We start from the raw sequence: 21,161 nt of genomic DNA, 5'->3' as shown, positions 1-21,161 counted from the left end.
ATATTAAATACTATTTATGACAAATTTAAAATCAACAGAGTTGCAAAATGATCATAAGCTTTTGCAACAGACAAACTTGTTCTTTAGGTACTAGTTATAATAAATGGTCATAGTTTTATTTAGAACACAACAAAGTGGAGTGGACCAAAAAAAAAAAAAAAAGAGGAGGAGGACATGGAAAAGGAGGAGGAGGAGGGGGAGAGGGAGAGGGAGAAGAGGGAGAAGAGGGAGAGGGAGAGGGAGAAGCGGAAGAGGAAGAGGGAGAAGAGGAGGAGGAGGAGGAGATCATCAGTAACCTAGCATCAAGGAGTGATGTCTGAGGAGCAGGTCCACATCATTGGAACAAGGGTAAAGCTGAGGAAACCCCCCAAGAAACAGGACAGCAAGAAGCGGAGGAGATCCACCTCTGTGTAAGGAAGCCTAAGCATTAAAAACCCTAAACCAGCTTTAAACAAAAGTTACCAAAGTGCTGTGAAAAGCCAGGAAACATGGAAATATCCTATAGGAAAGGTTTTCACTACACATGGTGATTCAAGTAACATCTGCTTCCCATGGCCTCGGCAGCAAGAGAGTGCTGAACATGTGGTGAACATAGTCGTGTTTGCTCACCACCAGCCAGGCAGGAGGAGAGGCAGGGAGGCTGCTCTTCTGTATCATGCATGCGCAGAGCAAACAATTGCAGTCTATTGAGTGGGAAACTGGGTGGGCGAGGAAGCCTCGCTGTGACACACTCAAGGGGGGTAGAAGTTAATGTTTCTGGCCATATGCTATGGGGGGCAAATGAGACCTTGTGGTGGTGGTGGTGGTGGGAGTGTCAGCCGTGCCCATCAGCAAATCTCTACATGAGAAGTGTGGTACAGACAGCAGCCAAAATATACTTGACAATGCATATGCAATGGGAGAGTGGTCGTCTTTAGGATGCGAAATACCCAGGAAAGCATGACCAGGCCTTTCCTACACATGCTTAAAAACTACTTAATAAGCCTTTACAGACTTCTGAGATAGAAAGCTACTTTTTGTGGGAGAGACAGACAGCACACTAATGCCTAAAATGAAGACCTCAGCACCTAAGTACAATGGTACATACCGGCACTTACTTCTAAGGCTTGGGAAGCAGAGGCAGAAAAGCAAAAAGCAAAATAAAACAAGAGAAAATAAAATAAAATAAAATCCAATAAACAAGAACAACAATGATTGATGATGATGACGACGACCATGCAGAAAGACCTAAGGTATGTGAGAAGATACTGTTGGATATTCACATCTCTCCAAGTTCTACTCCTCACTGTCCCAACACAAAGGCAAAATGGGATTTGGGATAGACAGCACACTATGCGTAATAAAATATTTTTAAGGAAAGAAAATAAAGTCATAGCCTGAACAGAGTCTTCATTTTCTCAAATTGATCAAAGTCCACAGGGAAAGTCTGCGCTGTGTTAAGGAGCCAAGCATGGTTCGTTTTTCTGGAGATAAGACTGTAAGGTTAGAAATTCAATATTAAGAACCTCGGCCTTTATTGGGCATAAAGAGTCATTTTATTTCTTTTTTTTTTTTTTTTCATTTATCGACCCTCATGTTCCTCATGTTTGTTTTTGTTTAATTTTGAAAGGCACTCCTGAGCATAGTCAGACAGTTAATCTGGAAGCAGGGTCTAAGAAACATTAGAAGAGGAAATTAATGGAAAGCTAAAAATCTACCACAAATGTTCAATTAAAAACCCAGGCATCTGCCGGGCGTGGTGGCACACGCTTTTAATCCCAGCACTTGGGAGGCAGAGGCAGGCGGATTTCTGAGTGCAAGGGCAGCCTGGTCTACAAAGTGAGTTCCAGAACAGCCAGGGATATACAGAGAAACCCTGTCTCAAAAAAACAAAAAACAAACAAACAAAAAAACCCAGGCGTCGGACTTTAACACCTGTCCCATGGCAGGTGTAGTCTCCACCCCTCATCAAGGAAAGTTCTTGCAACAGACACCACTACGGAAAACCACAGCAGATCAAAGGCAGAGTTGTGGAGCCCAGTCCCAATGGATACATCTACAAAACACTCCCTTGCCGGAAACACTGAGGAACAAGGGGTGGAAAGACTGTGAAAGCCAGCGATCGGATCGGGGAGTCGGCTGTGAGACCCTGTCCCTAGCAATGTCAGAGGCTACACCCACAAAGTCTCACCAACCTCTGAAACACAACATGAGGAAGGACAGCAGCAACAGACATGCCAAAGTGGGTGGAACGCCCACGGGCCTCAACGCTACCTGCGGGCAACTGAGGAGAGCTGGGAGCGGGAGAAACAGTCTTCCCCAAGGACGAACAGACCGGTTGGAGGTCCAATACCAAACGGTGAGTCTTGAAAACATATACACACAAGTAACATCATATAGACTGAACAGATGATACTTAGGAATGTATGTATATACATGTACATATATGTATAGAACAACAATTAATGAAAAAAAAAAGGTCATGAAATTGCAAGAAAACATGGAGGGGTACATGGGAGGGTTAAGAAGGAAGAAAAGAAAGGGAAAATTATATTATATTATTGTATTATATTATAGTCTCAAGAGGTAAAACAAATAACTTTTTTAAAGGGGGAAAAAAACAGAGGAGGCTGGACCAGAGAGGTGCTCAGCAGTTGAGAGCACTGGCTACTCTTCCAGAGGACCCAGGTTCCATTCCAAGCCCCCACATGGTGGTTCCCTGCCACCTGTAACTCCAGTTTCAGGTCATCAGCTTCCCTCCACTGGCCTCCACGGGCACCAGGCATGCACACATGGTACACAAACACACATGCAGGTAAAACAGCAATACACATAAAATAATCATTTCCTAAACAATTTTTTTTTTTTTTGGTTTTTTCGAGACAGGGTTTCTCTGTGTAGCCCTGGCTGTCCTGGAACTCACTTTGTAGCCCAGGCTGGCCTCGAACTCAGAAATCCGCCTGCCTCTGCCTCCCGAGAGCTGGGATTAAAGGCGTGCGCCACCACGCCCGGCTGTTAAACAATTTTAAAACAGAGGAGGAGCTGTGTACAGTGACGACCGCTGCATGCCTGGAGTCCAAGCACTTGTGGCAAGGCGGGATCATCATGGATTTGAGGCCAGTCTCAGCTACACGGTGAGACAAGAAAGGAAGAGTGAAAATTAGGAGAAAAGACAGGAAAGTGGAAGGGCCGTAGGGTTGTCAGAGAGCTAGGAGAAGCTCTTGAGACAGAGCAGACTGGGTAGGAGGGGAGCGTCACACGTAACTTCAGTGTACAGAGACTGGGGCAGGAGGTGAGACATGCGGCAAAGACAGAAACACAAAGCGCCAAGCCAATAATCAGTCCCTGCAGACTGATCTATTACGGAAGCCGGGGTTTGGGGAGGGGGGGCTGGCAGCTTTTTGTCACCTCTGGATGACATTATGGACCTGTGATCAAAAGAGCGCAGGCTAGACTCCAATACCACCCAAGGAACCCACTCAGGATCCCCTCTCTGTCAACCATTAGAAGACCTCCATCTCTGCCATCTCTCCAGCCCCCAGGGCACACATTTTTAATTATTAATATATGACACTAAATTTAAAACCAAGTAACCACACTGATGGCTACAGTTCACTAGATTTCATACAAATCATAATGAAATCTGTAACAATCCGTAATAGGTAAATACGGATATAATCACATGCTATTTTGAGACTGTAGGTAATCTAAACTTAGTGAACATAAAGCAGGCTATAAGAGTATCATGAGTCTTTTGTGAGGATATTCAACTAACCTTTACAATCAAAATGGGGGTCGGAAAGTGGTTTGGTCAATAGAATTTGGGGAGCCGAGTCCACACTGTCAGCACTGACATCCAGGCAATCCAGGCACAACTGATACCCTAAAGATGTCTTGCCGTGGAGCTAAGAATGTTGACAATTCCATCCCTGGAGCTGGCTTAGCGGGAGCTGGCCACCCAGGCTTGACAAGGGAGTGAGCTTCCGTTTCAGTAAGAAATACTGTCTCAAACAAAGAGTGAAGAGAACCCGAGGGAAGATGCTTGCCACGGATCCCCGGCCTCCACAGGCACATGTGCACACATGAACAAACACTGGTGACTATTATTCTACACATCGCACATAGGAAACGCGCTTTCCTTTCATCATCCAAACCCTGCAAGCTTCGTGCTCTCTCCATGCCCTGAGATAACCAGAAGGAAAACTCCTTATCAGAGTCATGGGGTCAGGTCATCTCTGCACAGCAAGCCAGAGTGTGTAGGAATCATCTTCCTGTTGCTTCACTTCTGGCTGGAGAGGACCCTTCAGGATGATGGCGGCAGGTCACCCTTACCTTCTTGGCTCTTTGGGCTATGTCTGGGGTTCTTGTCAGCAGCTTCTCGATCAGGTACTCTCTGTTCTGCAAAACAAATTATCCCAACAACGGTTTAACATCAAATCAGATGGAAGCGAATTCTCAGCCGTTTCAAAACAGCGGATTGACTTGGGGGTGTTAAGCATGTTACCTTGGCTTTCTGGAAGAATTTGCATTTTAAAAGTTCTGCTGCTGTGGGCCTGAAAGATGAATAAGAAATCAGAGTTGAAACAATTGCCACATAATAAATAGACTGCCTTGACACTACAGCTTAACCTTAGAGCATTTTTGGATGACTGATGTTAGGGCAAGCAAAACCAACAACCAAGCTAGTCGCAAGCTGGCACCAAATAAAGCAATGTCGGTTTTCTAGTTCTTTCCAAATTCCTCTATTGCCAAACACATAAACTCATGTGAGTTAAGGTTTGGGCACAATCAATTTCCCAGCCTCCATTCGTATACTTCAGTATGTCAACTTTAGCGTTTCTGGGAGTTGGCAGAGCAACTGCTGGGAGCTAAATTCCTATGTTATTAAGAAGCCATACAAACTGCAATGTGACCTTGTCAAGGGAATGGCGGAGTGAACTTTGTTCTGTGATTTCCAAGGAGCAGCAGCATCTACTGAGAAGGGCTCACAGACAGATGTTGTGTGCTGGCTCCGTCTGCGAAGTATTAAAGCAACTGCTTCAACTGTATATGGACCACTTTTTTTCAAGGAAATTTAAAATAGCATGGTAATGAATAAAACGCAAATTCCCTTACAAGCATTTCTGGATATGTCTACTTCCTTATGGTATCATGTGACCTGCTTCTCTATGCTCTATGTGCTATAAACTTAAAGTCAGGTCCAGAGGCTCAAAGACATCTCATCATGCAGATGAATGGTGTCAAAACTGCCCATAAAATTACACATTTAGAAACATCCCCAATTGCGGAGTTTGGATAGAAGATGCATAATTGGTTGAGTTTGTAAATATACCAACGTTCACAGTTTGGATCTGTCCTTCTCAAGCTGTGCTTTCACGGAGGCGACCGATGGGCCAGACCACTAACACTGATGCTAAGTTTAACTGCTTGGTCCCCAGGCTCCAAAGCTCAACACTGGAAGGCCTGCCTTCTCCACAGCAATTAGCCAGTGTCGTGCTGAGTGGCGTCTTGGCGTGCTGTATAGATATCTTGTTGCTGAAACCCTTCCCCTGTGGCTTACCATTTTTGCCTTAAATATTTCACAAGAGGTAGCCAGACATTGATTTCCTACTTTTAGCATTCCTTCTATGTTCAACTGACAATCGTCCATAAAGAATAGCTTCCTTTGTCAATACTCCCTTAATTAGGAATCCATTTCGCATCAGCTTTCTCTATTTGTGTCTGTACAAGGGGGGGGGGGGAAGCTGCCCTAATTATGCTCATCCAGATAAGGCTAAACATGTTGGTCAATGGAGCAGCACTTGCCTAACATCCAGCAGGTTATGTCCTACAGTAAGAAAAGGAAAGGGGGGGAAGGAAGAGGAAGGAACTAGGAGTATGGGGTGAAGGGTAGGTTGCAGGAGAATCTTCAGGATGATAGAGGAAAAGGGAGAAGAGATGAGGGAAGCATTCTAGATCAAAACAGACTTAAAATACAAAGCCAAACGCAGCTCATTATCCTTGATCAAACACTGGGTTTGGAAAGGAAGGAGCAAAATTTACAAAGAACATTTAGAAATACATAAGTTGACCACAGAGAAGAAGCCTGTAAAAAAAAATAAAAAAAATAAAAATATACATATATGTGTGTGTGTGTGTGTGTATTGCTCATTTTCTGAAGTGATCACGTGATCACAAGGAAAAACATCATGATCACGTGGGCACATGACCTTGTTTGGAAGAAACACGTAGTGAAGTGTGGTCCCTTACTTTCAAATAATTCAGTAAATAAACAGAACACCCAGAGGGTGGGGATGCTAACAGTGATGGGATGGGGGATAGGGGAACTGGAGCAAACACTGAGCTACTTCCCACATTTTCTGTATGTTGTAAAATTTTCATAATGGTAAATGGGAAGGGAGACAAAAGCATCATGGGATATTAATATTTTCACAGGCTAGCTAAAGTACAAAGAGAGTGATACTGGGGTGAGGTGTCCTTGTGCCAAAATGATAGGCAGCTACTGCTAAAATGTGCCAGCACCTGCCTTAGTCTGACAGTCAAAATCTGTATTTCTGTGCAAGGCAGATTTTTAGTGTTACCACTTTTTCCTTTATATTTCAAGAATGCTAGTTATAAAATCCTTCTCGAAGAAGCCCAAGTCATGCATCCACTAAAACAGTTGCTAATTGATACCTGCTTTGATTAAATAAAGGTCTAAGCAACAGGAGGGCCATATCCCTTGGCAAACTCATTAAATGCATGAGTCTGCATCTTGTTTAAAAACAAAGAACTTGGAGATGAGAAAGGACTTGGCCATTTTACATAATGCATCGATTACTGTTCTGCTGTATATTTATTCGTCTTGCTCATCAGTCTGTGCTGCCTACCCTCAGAGGTGTGCCTCCTGGAAGCAACCAAACCAAGCTCAATGATCCCAAAGTCTCTGAGTCTATCTCCGTCAACCTCGTGCAATTCTGCCTTCAACTACGTTGGGGTTCTTACCTGTCCCTTGTTAGATTGTGACAAGCATGCAGTGCTTTTCTTGACTCAAAACTTTTCACATAACCAACCAGTACACCTTGCTCCTAAGTCAAGAAACAATTCGGAAGTCAACTTCTTTGGACACTCTCTCCCATCTTGTCTGAGTAGGACTCTGCTGGGAACTGCTGCTGCTTGCTGCTTGCTTGGGAGCTGGGCTTTTCCCACTCCTCTTCTCTATTCATCTCAGTCTATGATCCCTGTCCAGGATAGCTCCACTTAGTCATGTCACAGGCCCTTCCAAGGCAAAGGAGCCTGTAGGATTCATTTTTATATTCCCAGTGCCTGGCACAGAACAGTGGGCTACTGTAGCTTAATTTCACACCCCAGCGTGAAGTGAAGGCGATGCTGGTAGACATTTGAGCGCAGGACCGTAACTCCTGCAGCTAAGTTTAGCCAGCACTGAGGCCTAAGCATCTGCTCGTCACAGTGAGGAAGAGCAGAGGGGGGTGGGAGGGGAGGCACTAACATTGAGGCTCTGGCTAGCAAAACAAAGAATGGGAACAGGGGAGGGGGCCCATCTGGGGACCCAAAATGATTTTCCCTTTCCCGAGTAACCCCTCGATCCCCTCGTACACGCCAAAGGTCAAATGTTAAACCAAGGTAGAGAGAAGGCTGCAGAATGCTGGACTAACCTTGAGAAATGGAACTGGGAAAATTCTTTCCTTTCTTGAGAAAGGTCATTTCTATGGCAACCAAAAATATAAAGGGGGAAAGCATATTGCAGAGAAAATCCTTTTTCTGCCCCCTCCACTCCACTCTTATCCTCCATTACAATGACACCATAAAGTAAGGGAGGGATGGCTTAAAAAGCCCTCATTCTTTTTTTTTTTCTTTCTTTCTTTTTTTTTAAATAGGCACAATTGTTAAGTTGCAGGTCACTCTACTCCAATACAGAGAACAATTCAACAGCAGGTCACTGGTTTGTACTGAAGTCAGCTCCAAGTGTTCATAGCTTTAGAGTAAAACCACACATCTGGCAAGCTCCCTCCATGAGAAAGTAGGGGAATGGGAAAGCAGGAGAAATGAGGGGAAGGAAGGAACGTGTGAGGCAGGCGGAGGTGCTTGCTGCCTGCTGAACTCAGCTTCACAGAAACAACCAGGAAACGCTCTGTGCAGCTTCCGACCCTGCCTGCCTTCTGAGTTCTACTGGAGCAAGGGATCTTCATGCCCACCTCTCACGTGGCTGCTAACCACCACATAGCAGTGCATAGGTAATGTAACAGGGGACCCTGTTTTACAAGAAATGCTAAAAATGCTACCAGCCCCTGAAATAGTCCAGGCTATGAGTGATGACTGAGTCTGAATTCCGTAAAAACAATGCAGCCCTCAAGTACCCACATCATTGAAGGAAATCCCTCAACAGATTCCTCCAAGACAAATGGATGGGCCAAAGTCAACGGAGACTCAAATGAATCTCAAAGGATTCAGGATTGAGTGTTATAAAGTCAAAACAGTTCTAACAACGTGCTTTAATAAGCTCCAGCACCTTACTGACCTCAGGCAGAACTGCTGTGCACGGCTCTCCCACCCTCCCTAGGCAAAGTAATATTCCAGTCTATCTCACTTCTGACAGATCTATCTATACAACAGTAACCACTGCTCCCTCCCAGCCCCCAGTGCTCAAAGTAATTGTTCACTCTTTCTATAGGCTGCCATCATTTACGAATATGTTAAACTATACGGTCAAGGTTCATTTTATTAGGAAATAACATGATATTCTGCTATGCAACGCACAAACCTCTATGGGGCACAGGGCTCCTACACCTCAGCTCTGTGTCAGGAGGAGGGTGCAGAGTCCAGCCTGGGAGTGCAGGAGGAGATATGTCCTGGTTATCCCTGAACCATGGCTGTCACTGGTTGTCATGCCTCAGCACTAGGTAGGGTTTTGCTGCCTGTCAACTGCATAAGACTGCAGGGAGAGCTAATGCAGGCAACACAAATCTCGCAAGAATTGCCAGTTTTCTTACAACTCCTAAACCTTCTTGAATCTGGTTGCTGTTCCTGAAACTCTCTTCAGAGGATTTAAATCACCTCTAGACAGCAAACTCCCATGAGTCTCCTCATATAAAGAAGAATGTGCGTCCTTCTAAAAGCCTAAATTTGTTGTATAAATCAACAAAAGCATACCATGTAACAGTGATTTTAAAAGATACAGCATTAGTGTACTGTGATTAGTAGCAAAATGGCAGCGATTCTCCCTGCAAATGATGATGGCAGTCTCTATATCCTGAGTTCTGGGGCTCACCCCTGGCTCTGTGGGCAACTCTCGGGTGTCACTCCACCGCATCCTCAAAACGAGCCTTTGAACGACAATTACTACACCCATTAGATAGACAAAGAAACTAAGTCATGAGAATGAGAAAAAAAATAGAGCTCGGAATTCCCCTAGGTATTGAAACACTAAAGAAAGAGAATGGAAAGAAAAAAGTAAGAGAGAGAGAAAGCTGAAAGCCTTAAACAGCATGAACAGAACAGACTAAAACTTCTGGACTAAAATTGCTCTGGAAACATCACCAAAATGTCAAAATTTTGTCATGTGCATAAATGCTTATTTGTTTATTTCATGCTGGCTGTGTTTTAAATGATATGTTATATCAACAATAATTCTTTTTCTACACTCGCAATCCTGATGACTGTTTGTGTGTTTGTGCTCTTCCTCACATCCATCTTCAAGGTCTTTCCTTTTTCATGAACAGGCAGAGCCTCTGGGGCGGGGGTGCCGCACTAATGCTCTGTAACGCCTCCAGCTGAGAACAGCTGCATCGACCTTCACACGTGCAAGGAGGCCTCACCTGCTCACACACGCTAAACAGCGCTGGGAGGGAGAGGCTTCGCGCACACATCAACCCTAACTCGAGGCTGCCTCACAAACGTTCTGCCTCTCTTCTCTCTTGCTCACTGTCTCACTGAGGGACACACTGTCTCACACACAGAGGGGATCAGGATTCAGAACTCACACAGTGTAGAACACCTGGAAAAGTCTCTGCATTTCTCCAGAAACCAAACCGTTTAAATGTCTGTTAAATACACTGCACTGAAATCTAACTTCTTTGGATTAAATCACAAACCTGTCACTTAATCACACTAACAAGTCGACCCTGGGGAACGACTTTCAGAGCTGGGTGGCATTACTTGTCACAGCCACTAGGTGGAACCTCAACTTATTCCAGAATGCCAGAGGCTGTCAGTAAAGACAGAGAACTAAGCAGAAATGCAAGGCTATCTCGCACCAGGTGAGGAGGGAGGCTCAACCACTTCTCTGTCACATGATTTTTTTTGCCTTGTGGCAATGACACCCCTCCAACAAGGAAAGGATAAGCAGAAGCTGAAGAACAAAGTTAAAATCTAAGAGCATTGTCACCAAAAGGAGAGTGGCAAGTAAGGCCAGGGCAAGATCACTGGAGGAAGACTAACTCCTAAACACCAAAGGGAAGGAAGGACAGGAGAAACACTGGGCACAAACAGCCTGTGCGGATTATTGGTGGGAAATAATTAAAAACTCACAATAGCAAATAGTCCCAAAATACCACAGAGGCTGCTTGTAAGTTAAAGAAGTCTCGCCTAACTGACCGTAATGCTGTTTAAAAAAAAAAAAAAAGTTTAAAAGCTTAATACATTGAAGAATTTATGACTGGAATAAAGCAATGCCTTCTAACAACAGGGTTCCATCCCCGAATGGGGAACTTTCAGAATATTATTATTTATTACTATTATTAAATCTAAGCAAAACATCAGCACCTATGAACGTATGATAGACTATCCAGGACTATTAGGGAGATGACAAATCTATACAAGACATAGGCTTGCCGCTGATGTGCATCACTAAAACTCTCCTTTAGATGATAAAGGGTTCTGGGTTCCACTGTCTATGCCATGGGTATTTCAAAGTCCCGGGATTAAAAAGGGACAGTTAAGAAACAGATTCAAGCTGGGCGTGGTGTCGCACGCCTTTAATCCCAGCACTCGGGAGGCAGAGGCAGGCGGATTTCTGAGTTCGAGGCCAGCCTGGTCTACAAAGTGAGCTCCAGGACAGCCAGGGCTATACAGAGAAACCCTGTCTCGAAAAACCAAAAAAATAAAATAAATAAATAAAAATTAAAAAAAAAAAGAAACAGATTCAAAATGACAGTTGTTCCAGTGCAGGGCAGTAACTTTAAGAATACAGAGGAAACACTAAGTTCATTTAAAGCCATTTGCTTCCGCTTACAGGATTAATCTTTCTAGGTAAACTTTTCTCTGCTGCTAATCTGTTAATGGCACAAACAACTTGTTCTGCAACTAAAAGGAAGCTCATGCAAAATTCAGTAACTCGGCCTGGTTTAGACTGGAGCTAGCCGGATGTCCTGGGAGGTCAGCTCAACCTACCTAGTGCAGGTTGTAAGCTCGGCTGCCCTCACCCCTGCCAGCGTCTTCTGACATATGCTTTGTCACTTTCTCTTGGTGACAGTACCTACTTGCCTACCCCAAGCAAGCAGAATCAATTCTTCCTCCACCTCTCCCCCTCCTCTAGTCCTGCCCCCTCCCCCTAGTGCTATACGGGCTTCTCCCCCACTCCCACTCCCCACCCCCGCAGCCTCAGGCTTTCTCCCACTAACAGGATGGTGCACAGAGGCCAGAGCAATGTAGATTCTTCTCATCCACAAACATAGCTTTGTGGAAACTCAAAGGCGGGCACTCGCTCCCACTCCGAGAGTGGCATACCTTTTGGAAGGATCTTTCTGAAGACACAGTGACAGTAACTTTCTGAAGGACTTGCCGTATTTTTTCATCATTTCTTTATCCTCTACACCAGTTTCTAAAGTGGGCGGGTCATTTTGCAAAGTCAGCATTAGCACCTGCAGCCAAAACAAAGGAGGAGGCACCCTCTGTTGAATGATGATGGAACTTTCATCAGCGTTCCCACAGAAAGCATCTGCAGGCATGCTTTCCCCATGACTTTAATGAGCCTCCTTATCCTTTGGGTTATTCTCAAGGACAGAACTTATGAAATTTGTTCTGTGCGTTAAGAATGGTCTCTCAAAGCCACAGGGAAAAAAATGTTCCCTGGGAAGTCGCTGGCTCTCCCGGGACCTCAGGGAACACGTAGCTGCAGCACAGGCTGATTGGGAAAGAGTGGTGGTCAGGAGACAAAGGGGCATTCAAGTGTGAAGGCCATTCATAAGCAAAGAACCTGATGTACTAACACCCCCCCACCCCCCCCACCCCACACCCCCACCCACCCCCCACCCCCCCCACCCACCCCCCACCCCCCCACCCCCCCGCAACATATCAGCAACCCTAAAAATAAAGCCAGGGCTTCCCAGGAGGTAAAGGGAACACAACATGAGAAAACTGCTATAGGGGACTGGTTAAAAAAAATGAAGTAATAAGACACTGATGGTCGGGATCATAACCATAAGTTACAAAAAAACTATAATCATATCCAAACAAAGTACAGTTTCAAGTCAAAAGGAAATAATTCAACTTTCACACTAAGCGGAGCGTTTATTAAAAGCGAGTAGACTGTATAGCATGCTATTGACCTACAAAATGAATGAACCTCCTTAATGCATAAATCAGGCCTAATTTATGCAAATGCTATACGCGTCAAGACTCCTTTGGAAGACTTTGAGGCGTGTGAATAGATGAATGTTAAAAGTGACTGTTGTCTGTGAAAGACAACAGCCAGAAGGAGAACGTGGCTTCCTGAGAGCTCCTGAAAGAAGTTCCCGGTGAGCGAGCGACAAGCTGGGATTAACAAGTGCCTCTCCAGACTCATGTGGGAAAAACACGGGAGACCGACCGGGAGAGAAAGAAACAGAGAACATAAATGATGGATAAAAGAGGAAGTTCTCCAGTTCCTCTGATATATTTTCCATAAAAAAAAATCTCTTCTATGATTTACATGTCAACGTCAAGTTTTCTGCTTAAAAGAGATCATAAAGAGTTGCGTGTACATGCATTGAGTATATCACTGACATTTTAACTATATTAAAATCTTAGACAGAAACAGACACAAGGAAGTCCTGGGAAAACCATGAAAAAAATAGGGTTTATTTTTTGCTTTGTTTTTCTTTGTTTTGTTTTGTTTTTAAGTAGGAAAGTAACACCACTAAAACATTAAAAGAGATCATTTGTTCTTTGCTATTTCTATTGGCACTATGCAGTTTCCTACAATAAGAAAGTACACGGAGGCGTGGGTGGGGGGCGGGGGAGTTTAGAAAACAAACAGGGCTCAATCCCAAACCTCACATTCCCTAAGCACTGGCTCTATCCCTAGGCTCCACCCCACTGCTCACTTTATAAGCACCACTAGAGTTAGGGGATCTATTTATGAACAGATTTCTGTCCTTTTAAAATTTCTAAAGACGAAAAGTTGAAAAATAAAACCAGCATAGACCAGAGTTTTGATGAAACATCTTCATCATTTGCCCTGAACAACGGCAGCCTCAAGACAAAGTCTACTTGGGGAAAATTAGAAATGCTGCCTCTATCTCAGAGGTAGAGCAGATAGGAGAATAACAAAAACCTGAAAATAGTACCCAAAGTATATGGTGCCTCAAAACACCGTGACTCATTCCATCAGATGAGCCACAACACCACGCTCTGGGTGCAGGCTCAAAATGGAATAGATGATCTTTATTTTCAAAAGAAAAAAAGGAAGCAGCCTGGGACCCATCTGCAAATGGAACAGCCCTCTAATACACTCTTAGACCGTGCTGGGAGACCTGAGATCATCCTGCTCTTTCAAGAGTCGATAGGGCAGAGGCACGCATCTAGCTGCACTGAGGCAGAGTGCCTGGCATACACCGGTTCTGTCAGCGCTAGAGAACGTGAGTCAGCCTTCAACTTGGCCGAATTCCCCTGAGAACCCCCACAAGTCTAAGCGAAAAATAAGCATGTTCAGGAGACCTGAAGAAGCCATGCCCCCATCCCCACCCTCCACCAACCCATCACAGCTCCAACCCTATGAGTCTCCCCGGCGTCATTACTTTCATTGGAGGGTATTTGTGGTAAGGCGCTGCTCCAGTTGCTAATTCAATGGCAGTTATTCCAAAACTCCACATGTCAGCCTTGAAGTCATAGCCTCTCACCTAAAAAGGAAAAAGAAGATGAAGAAAACAAATAACTCACAATCATGTAGCAGGCCTGTTACACATCAGTACATCTACTACTGTGTCAGATAGCCAAAGCTGTTTATAAAATGTCAGTGTGGCTTGTGAAGGGCTAGCTAGCAATCAGGAATTTAAATCTACACTGTATGTATGACATATTCTACTATAATAGTTGATTGAAATGAAATATTAACACCTGCAGTGCATCAGATCTGTTTTATGTTAGATTAATTAGACATACTCAATATAGCTATATTAGTGATATGTATTCCTGTACTATAACAACCAAGGTAATTTTTTTTACCTGTTCCATGACTTCAGGGGCCATCCAACATGGAGTACCAACAAATGTTTTTCTGACTTTATTCCGTGTAACATCACCCCCTGTTGCTAAGAATGCACTTACTCCAAAATCTGAAAAGAACAACAACAACAACAAAAACCCACCTTAATTTATGTTCCACGTGGCTCATCAATTCTGATATCAATTCTCATCTCTCCCTGCTGAGCCCTAGGTAGTGATGGATGGGCTGTAAACACACTCGTGGAGGGTCTCAGAAATATGCCAGGCTTGCCCTGCTGTCTGCCACCTGCCATTCTCTACCCTGCAGAGCATGCTATCAGAGGCCATGGGCCAGGCAAGCTCACCAAACCATTGGAAGTTTTCTACTAAACAGGTACAAAAAGTCACCGTTTCCTTTAATTGCAATGAAAACATAAACACATTTCAAAATCCCAGAATATAAAATGTCTTGGGTTTTATCTAAGATCTTTTGAAGTAAGAGCAGTATGTAATATAGTTGTTTTTATATTTTATTGTGATTTTCTAGCCTATTTAATTCTAAGTTACCAAGCTCAAAATGTTAATATTACAAAGAAAAAAATGAATTCATCCCATACCATCATGTCCTAGACTAAATAGTATATATTAATACCTTGGCCAAAATCATACAAGCACGCCAACATATCAGGTGCCCAACGCTCACAACAAGCTTAAGTTTGTCCTTAAGCAAGTGGCTGCTCAAAGGAAGGGCTGAGTCAGCAAAGACTGGTTCTCTCTCCGTTCCCTTAGTGTTTCCTGGATAATTTTCATTAAGTGTGGATGGAGTGATATGTAGAATTAAATGTATCTCTTACTTGACTTCATTGATTAGGTACATGTGTGCGTGAGGACACGTGTCTGTGTGTGTGCATGCTTGTGGTGTGCACTTAAGTTTATCCAGTGTAGGGGTGTATGCACATGCTGTACTTGTGGAGGTCAGAGGCCACTTGTCAGAGTTGCTTCTCATCTTCCACAGTATCAAGGCTGCTTCTGCAGTGCTACAGACTACAGCTCCTCCCTGGCAAGCCGCAGACTTGCAGGTTTTCCTCACTGGGATCACGTCTTCATATAGGGCTCTCAACCGTGACTTCCAGGGATCGGACTCATATCCTTCAGGCTTAGGAGACAATCACTTTTACCCAGGGAGCTGTCACACTGGCCAAAACCATCAAACTCTTCCCAACGCCCATTGCATATTAGAAATTTGGAGTGTGAGATTACTTTGGTATACTAGATATGCATATAGACAAATCTGCAAAAGTAGCTTCTATAGTTGACAGCAGTGAACAGCTGCTGCTTATTAATGCATGCATCGTCATTTACATTTTTGCATATTGAGTAAAAGCAGGTTGTAAATTAAGGTGCCAACTCCTCAGGACTAGAATAGTTACTTCTTGAGTAACAGTCACATCAAGAATGCCCAGAGAGTGAAATGGTCGATAGAAAGGTCAGGGTGTAGCAATACATGCCTTTAACCCCAGCACTTGGAGGTACAGGCCAGCCAGGGCTACATAGTAAGACTCTGTCTGCCAAAAAAGGGTGCAAGCCAACACACATCGCAGGCTGCTCTGCAGTATGATCACTGCAACGCTGCTCTGACCGGATTCTCTTCTGCTGGTTCCCTTTGTTGACTGTCAGGACTTACAAAGAACTACCTCAAGTACAAACCTACACCAAAGGCATATGCGGGTTTGCTTTAGACCTCCGGCACTGTAACACAGCAGTATAATTTAGTAAGACTGTAACTAGCCCCATAAGTACAAATATGTTGGCTTTAGTTACAGTTAAACATATTCATCTCCCAGCAGGACATCAGTTACAAGCAAATGAACTGAAAATTAGGAAATGGCATATTTGATACACTGCTACTTGCATGTTAATAATGAATGTAAGTTATATTTCGAAAAAAAATGCCATACAATTTAATTTACATATACAGAGCCTACTCTGAAATTCTTTGGATGACTATACCACAGTAGCTCACAGAGGAATCAAGTGAACTGTCATTTGAAAGTACCTGTTACCCATGACTGACTATTCTAAGGCTTTTAAAAATATAAATTTTAATTTAACTTATATTTCCCACATGAAGTTCAACAGAGAATTCAACACTTAATTTTTATTGAAATAATCTTATCATATAATACTGAATATATATATATATATTATCTATAAATAATGCGGATAAAAGGCCGCTTTGGGGAAATATTAAATTCTTACACTAAAGGCAATATTTAAAGATGTGATCCAACTAAACTATAGTTATTAGTCTTCAATTCCTTAAAATTCTACCTGCTTACCTTATACATTTGAAAAGCAAAAAGAAGAGGAAGAGGAAGAGGAAGAGGAAGAAGAAGAAGAAGAAGAAGAAGAAGAAGAAGAAGAAGAAGAAGAAGAAGAAGAAGACAACAAGCAGAGGAAGATACATAGTAGCAATTAACTATTGACAATGCCTCTTCAATGTATCTTCCATGACTCATATGTGTCACGTACTTGTTCACAGCCTCAGCTGTGAACATCTACTTTAAAGCCAAAAACAGATGGTTAAATGTCTTTTAGAGCTCAAAAAAAAAAAAAAAAGGAAAAAATCCAGAGCATAAAACATCAACTCTACCATCCACTCAGCCCTACAACTGCAGGATAGATACAATTTGTAACTATGTGTGGCTAATACATACATAGAACAATGTATACTACTGAGAAACAGCTCTCTGACAGAAGAACACAGTGCACTTATACAAACAGGAAAACAGGTATATTCTGTTCTGTTCAGACAGTATACATGTGACAGCGAGAACAAGTGGGGGGCAGAACAGTGGAGAGAAACTGGGTTCTCCTAGGGATGCCAGCATACAGCTGATTGTGACCAGACATCCTTGAGTCAGAAATCACGCACATGTTTTTCTAGCAACAGAGACTCAAAACTGCTTAGGAAAGGAAAGGGGCCGGCGGGGGGGGGGGGGGGGGGGGGGGGGGAAACGGGTGACGGACAGGCAGCTGTAACTCACGGTGCAGTTAACAGAGTAGGACCCGTGACTTAGTGGATACTGGAATCCAAAAGGAGGAAGGAACTAGAAGACTCAAGACTTGCCAAAGAACACAGCGACAGAGGGCAGAAAATAAAATCACAGTCCTTCTACAAGAAAGCGAAGATCAAAATTAAGCATAGGGGGATTAATGTTAATGTCCAAGCTTGCCCAGCGTAAAGGCCAAATTGTGATTACACATCTCAGAAAGAGGAGTTCCCGGTTCTCCAGTCAAATGTTCTCTTCGTGTCATCAAAAACAATCTCTTAATAAGTGAACCTGAAGATGGGTTTTTTTGGTTGTTAGTTTTTAGTGATGGGGCTTTTTGTTTGTTTGTTTGTTTTTATTTTGCTTTGTTTTCTAATTTCTCCAACCCCCATATGAGTGGCTGTCAACTGAAATGCACTTCTGAATACCTAGTTAACATCCTCAGCCCCACCGGAGTGTTGGCTTCTCTGAGCCCTACAGGTTCCTTAAACTGACAGACCCCCAACAAGCACAGAGAGGACATTGTGGCTTAAATCACTACTGTGCAACCTATATAGTAACAGATATAAAAAACAGATTCGAACTCATCTCAGTTCTGTTAGGAACCAACTAACTATAGCATGTGGTTTTTAACAATGTATCTCATGTTTCTTGTGCTGTGTATACTGGGGTGGGGGGCAGTGTCAATGTGCCCTGAGATATTTGCCAGCATTAGTGGATCTTGCTCAGTCCTCAGTAAGGCAAGGCCTCGGTAAGGCAAGGCCTGGGCCTCGATAGACACCATGAGCTTACAAAGCTGTGCTTCAGATACAACTGCCTTTCCAGGGTGACCAGACGTGAGGAAATGCATGAGTGACCTTTGCATGGGGCAATAGACATGAATAATAATAACAACAGCAGATCACGCTCAGCTGCCCCTTTGCCCCCATTTCTTAGAGACAGAAGAAAAGCAGGACCAGGGAGAGGCGTGGTTTCCACAACTACAGAGTCAGGTGTAGGTGTGCCTCTTTCAAGTGTGATCCACTGTACAAATTCTTCCTAAAGTCATTCTTCCTAAAGTAGAGTTTTGACCTTGAAACTCTGATCAACTCTCCAACCCCCTCAAGATTGGCACTGGGGAATGAGGAAACTCCTCCAAGGCCAGAAGTCAGCATGCCTGAGGAGCCAGTCAGCTTCCTGTACTGCCTCTTCCCAAGGTGAGGTTCCCCAACTGTCACAAGAGCCAGCCAGGTGCCACCAGCTTCTAGAACTGACCAAGTAACCAACCAGTTGTTTCACTTTCCTAATGAGTGATTAAATCTGGTCTTTGTCCACCAGTTTATCTGTGCTTATGAATTAGATCACAGCGACATCTACCTTCCTTGGAGCCGTGCCATCCTCAAAATGCCTTCGGGCCTCCGGGCACTGAGAGCCAAGTCTAAGTGGAAAGCCGGAGGCCACAACCTCCTTCCTATCAGCTGGGAAAGCTGCAGCTAAAGAACAGAGGAGAGTTTGGGGCAGTACTTCCTCGAAGGAGGCAGAGGGGACACTTTAAGTGTCCAAGTGAGCACCAAATCTCTGGGTTTCAGAACGCTGCTCAAAAGAACTCAAACACCACTCTCAGAATTCATAGCAAAGGGGATAGAGCCCAGATGCGGTCAAGTCCTGGGACAGCAGCCACCTGCACTTAACAGGGCTCCTTTCCTTCTAGAAAACTTTTCCCTCTATCCTGACAGTGGCTTTTCAGCAGAGTCACTAAAATGAGCCTAACTGCCTGCCACAGGGCCACATGCACAGTGACTGGGGAGGTAAGAAGATACCAAGTGAGATCCGAGGGGAGCAGACTGCAAGGGGAGCAGACTGAGAGCTCTTGTGGGAAGGCCCGCACCTAAATGGGCTCCTTTGCCTCCCAAACTCCTCTTCCTGTGCCAGATGCAACAGCAGCCAAAGAAGGCAGGTGCTCCTGGCCCGGAGAGCAGTGCCTGGGTTCTGGCGAGCAGGGTCAGAAACACAGAGGTATGGTGCTCACCCAGACACAACACAGCAGACCTAGCAAGGAAGCAGGAAAGAGACCGTGACCTTCACGATGCCCTGCAGCAACTGCGAAACCATGTGGTCAAGATTCCTGGATACGGGAGCTATTCCAATGTCCTTGATGCTTAATCTCCTGTTAGACAACAACTCTAGGACTTGTACCCAAAGACTTAACACTTACAGTCCCCTGTCTCCCTCCAACCCAACCGAATGCACTGCCACACTGCCTGGCCACCAAGAGTTAACAAATACACCAAAGACCAGAGTTGCTGCAATCCCCAAAAGGATTTGGTTTTAAGAAAAAAAAAATCAGCAAGAAAACAGTTGACTACGCATTGCAATTTTTTATTATAAAACAGCTCCAGCATTAGCACAGCTCTTAATGCCAGGGGCATAACTCAAGATGAGTAATTGCAGAAGTGTCTCAAGGGGGATGGAGCACACACGGAAAGCAAAGTCTAACTTTTGCTTGCTATTTGTAGCAATAATTCCACAACCTTGATCGGAACAGCACACTTCTAGGAAATAGAAAAGAGAGCTATCTTTAAAGCTCTACAGTCTAGACTCTCAGAGTGTATGTAGTCCAGAGACTGGAATGAGCAGCGTCACCTGGAAGCATCTCAGAAATGCAGGGTCTCAGGTCCCAGTCCGAAGTCACTGGATCAGAATCTGCACGAGGGCAAGATGCTCAGCTGACTGATTGGGCACCAAAGTTGAGGTTTCCTAGCCAATCACTGTGCCTGGAAGACCGCAGTGCACCACAACTCTCCAGCTTCCCCCATTCACCTCTTAGAAGACTAGAGCTATAGCCGTGAAAAGAGAATGTAGGGAAAAGTATATGTGCCCATAAGGTCACATAGTTTGTGATGCAGTACATCCAAGGGCAACACAAGTGTAAGTGACATGTGACAGTCAACTGCCTAATCCAGTGACTCTCAACTATGCCCACTGCATCCAGCAGGCCAAGTAGCCAAGCACAGTCACATCTCTACAGGGATTCAGAAGCTTGGAAATAATGTCTAACCACATTCCTGTCAACTGCCCATCACTAACAGCTGCTCAGCGGAGAGGCTCAGTACAGGGAGAGAAGCTGTGGTGACTGTTTTCCACACAGAAGGTTACAGCCCCGATCTTTCCCACTCGTGAGGACACTGCCGAACTAAGGGTAAAATGTCATCTCCTCACACCAATAACCGTGAGCCCACTCGTCTTTTAAGGGACCTGATAATCGTCTTGGCAACTGAGCTACAATTAGTCATCAATTGCTTGCTTGCCACCTGCCCTGCTCCATAGAGAACCATAGTCTGGGGAGTGTGGAGGAATAGCGGAATCATCTAAAAACATCACTGCTGCCCCCACCATTTGCCTGCCACCAGGCCCCTTTCTCCCTCTTACAAGCAAATGGTGCTCACTGATCTGGTCTGACATTACTCGCTGAGGCCGCCATCCATAGGATAGTGGCTGAGGTATTCACACTCCAAAACCGTGATCCTGTGGAATTTCCGGAGTCTGGGCCCTGGAGGGTCACTTGTCAGCTGTTCTGGACAAATGCACGTTCCCCATCAATGAGTGAGAGAGAAGGGCACTCCTGGTGGTCTTGGAAACAGCAGACAATGACAATTTCACTTTTTCTGACAGCAAAATAAGAGGAGAAACTAGATGCCATGCTTTTACGTTCCTGAAAGGAAGACTTTTAAATGTGAAAATAAAGTAAAC

At 44.3% G+C, this 21,161-nt stretch overlaps 1 protein-coding gene across 2 annotated transcripts in view; it reads right to left on the bottom strand.

Annotated features, from left to right (window-relative positions):
* The window catches only part of Stk39 (serine/threonine kinase 39), a 267,572-nt gene that overhangs the window by 152,646 nt on the left and 93,765 nt on the right, over nt 1-21,161 (bottom strand). For both annotated transcript variants that reach the window (XM_085834808.1, XM_021156379.3), the window contains exons 6-10: nt 14,401-14,510; nt 13,974-14,075; nt 11,704-11,837; nt 4,484-4,532; nt 4,312-4,377 (exon numbers count right to left, since the gene is read on the bottom strand). In XM_085834808.1, the coding sequence (XP_085690934.1) occupies nt 4,312-4,377; nt 4,484-4,532; nt 11,704-11,837; nt 13,974-14,075; nt 14,401-14,510 (461 nt within the window). The remainder of the gene's footprint in view (nt 1-4,311; nt 4,378-4,483; nt 4,533-11,703; nt 11,838-13,973; nt 14,076-14,400; nt 14,511-21,161) is intronic.

This window comes from Mus caroli, unplaced genomic scaffold, assembly GCF_978045245.1.
Source record: "Mus caroli unplaced genomic scaffold, Mus_caroli_1 scaffold_2, whole genome shotgun sequence".
NCBI lineage: Eukaryota > Metazoa > Chordata > Mammalia > Rodentia > Muridae > Mus > Mus caroli.
The sequence above is the reverse complement of the archived record's forward strand: the minus strand, read 5'-3'. Positions and strand labels throughout refer to the sequence as shown.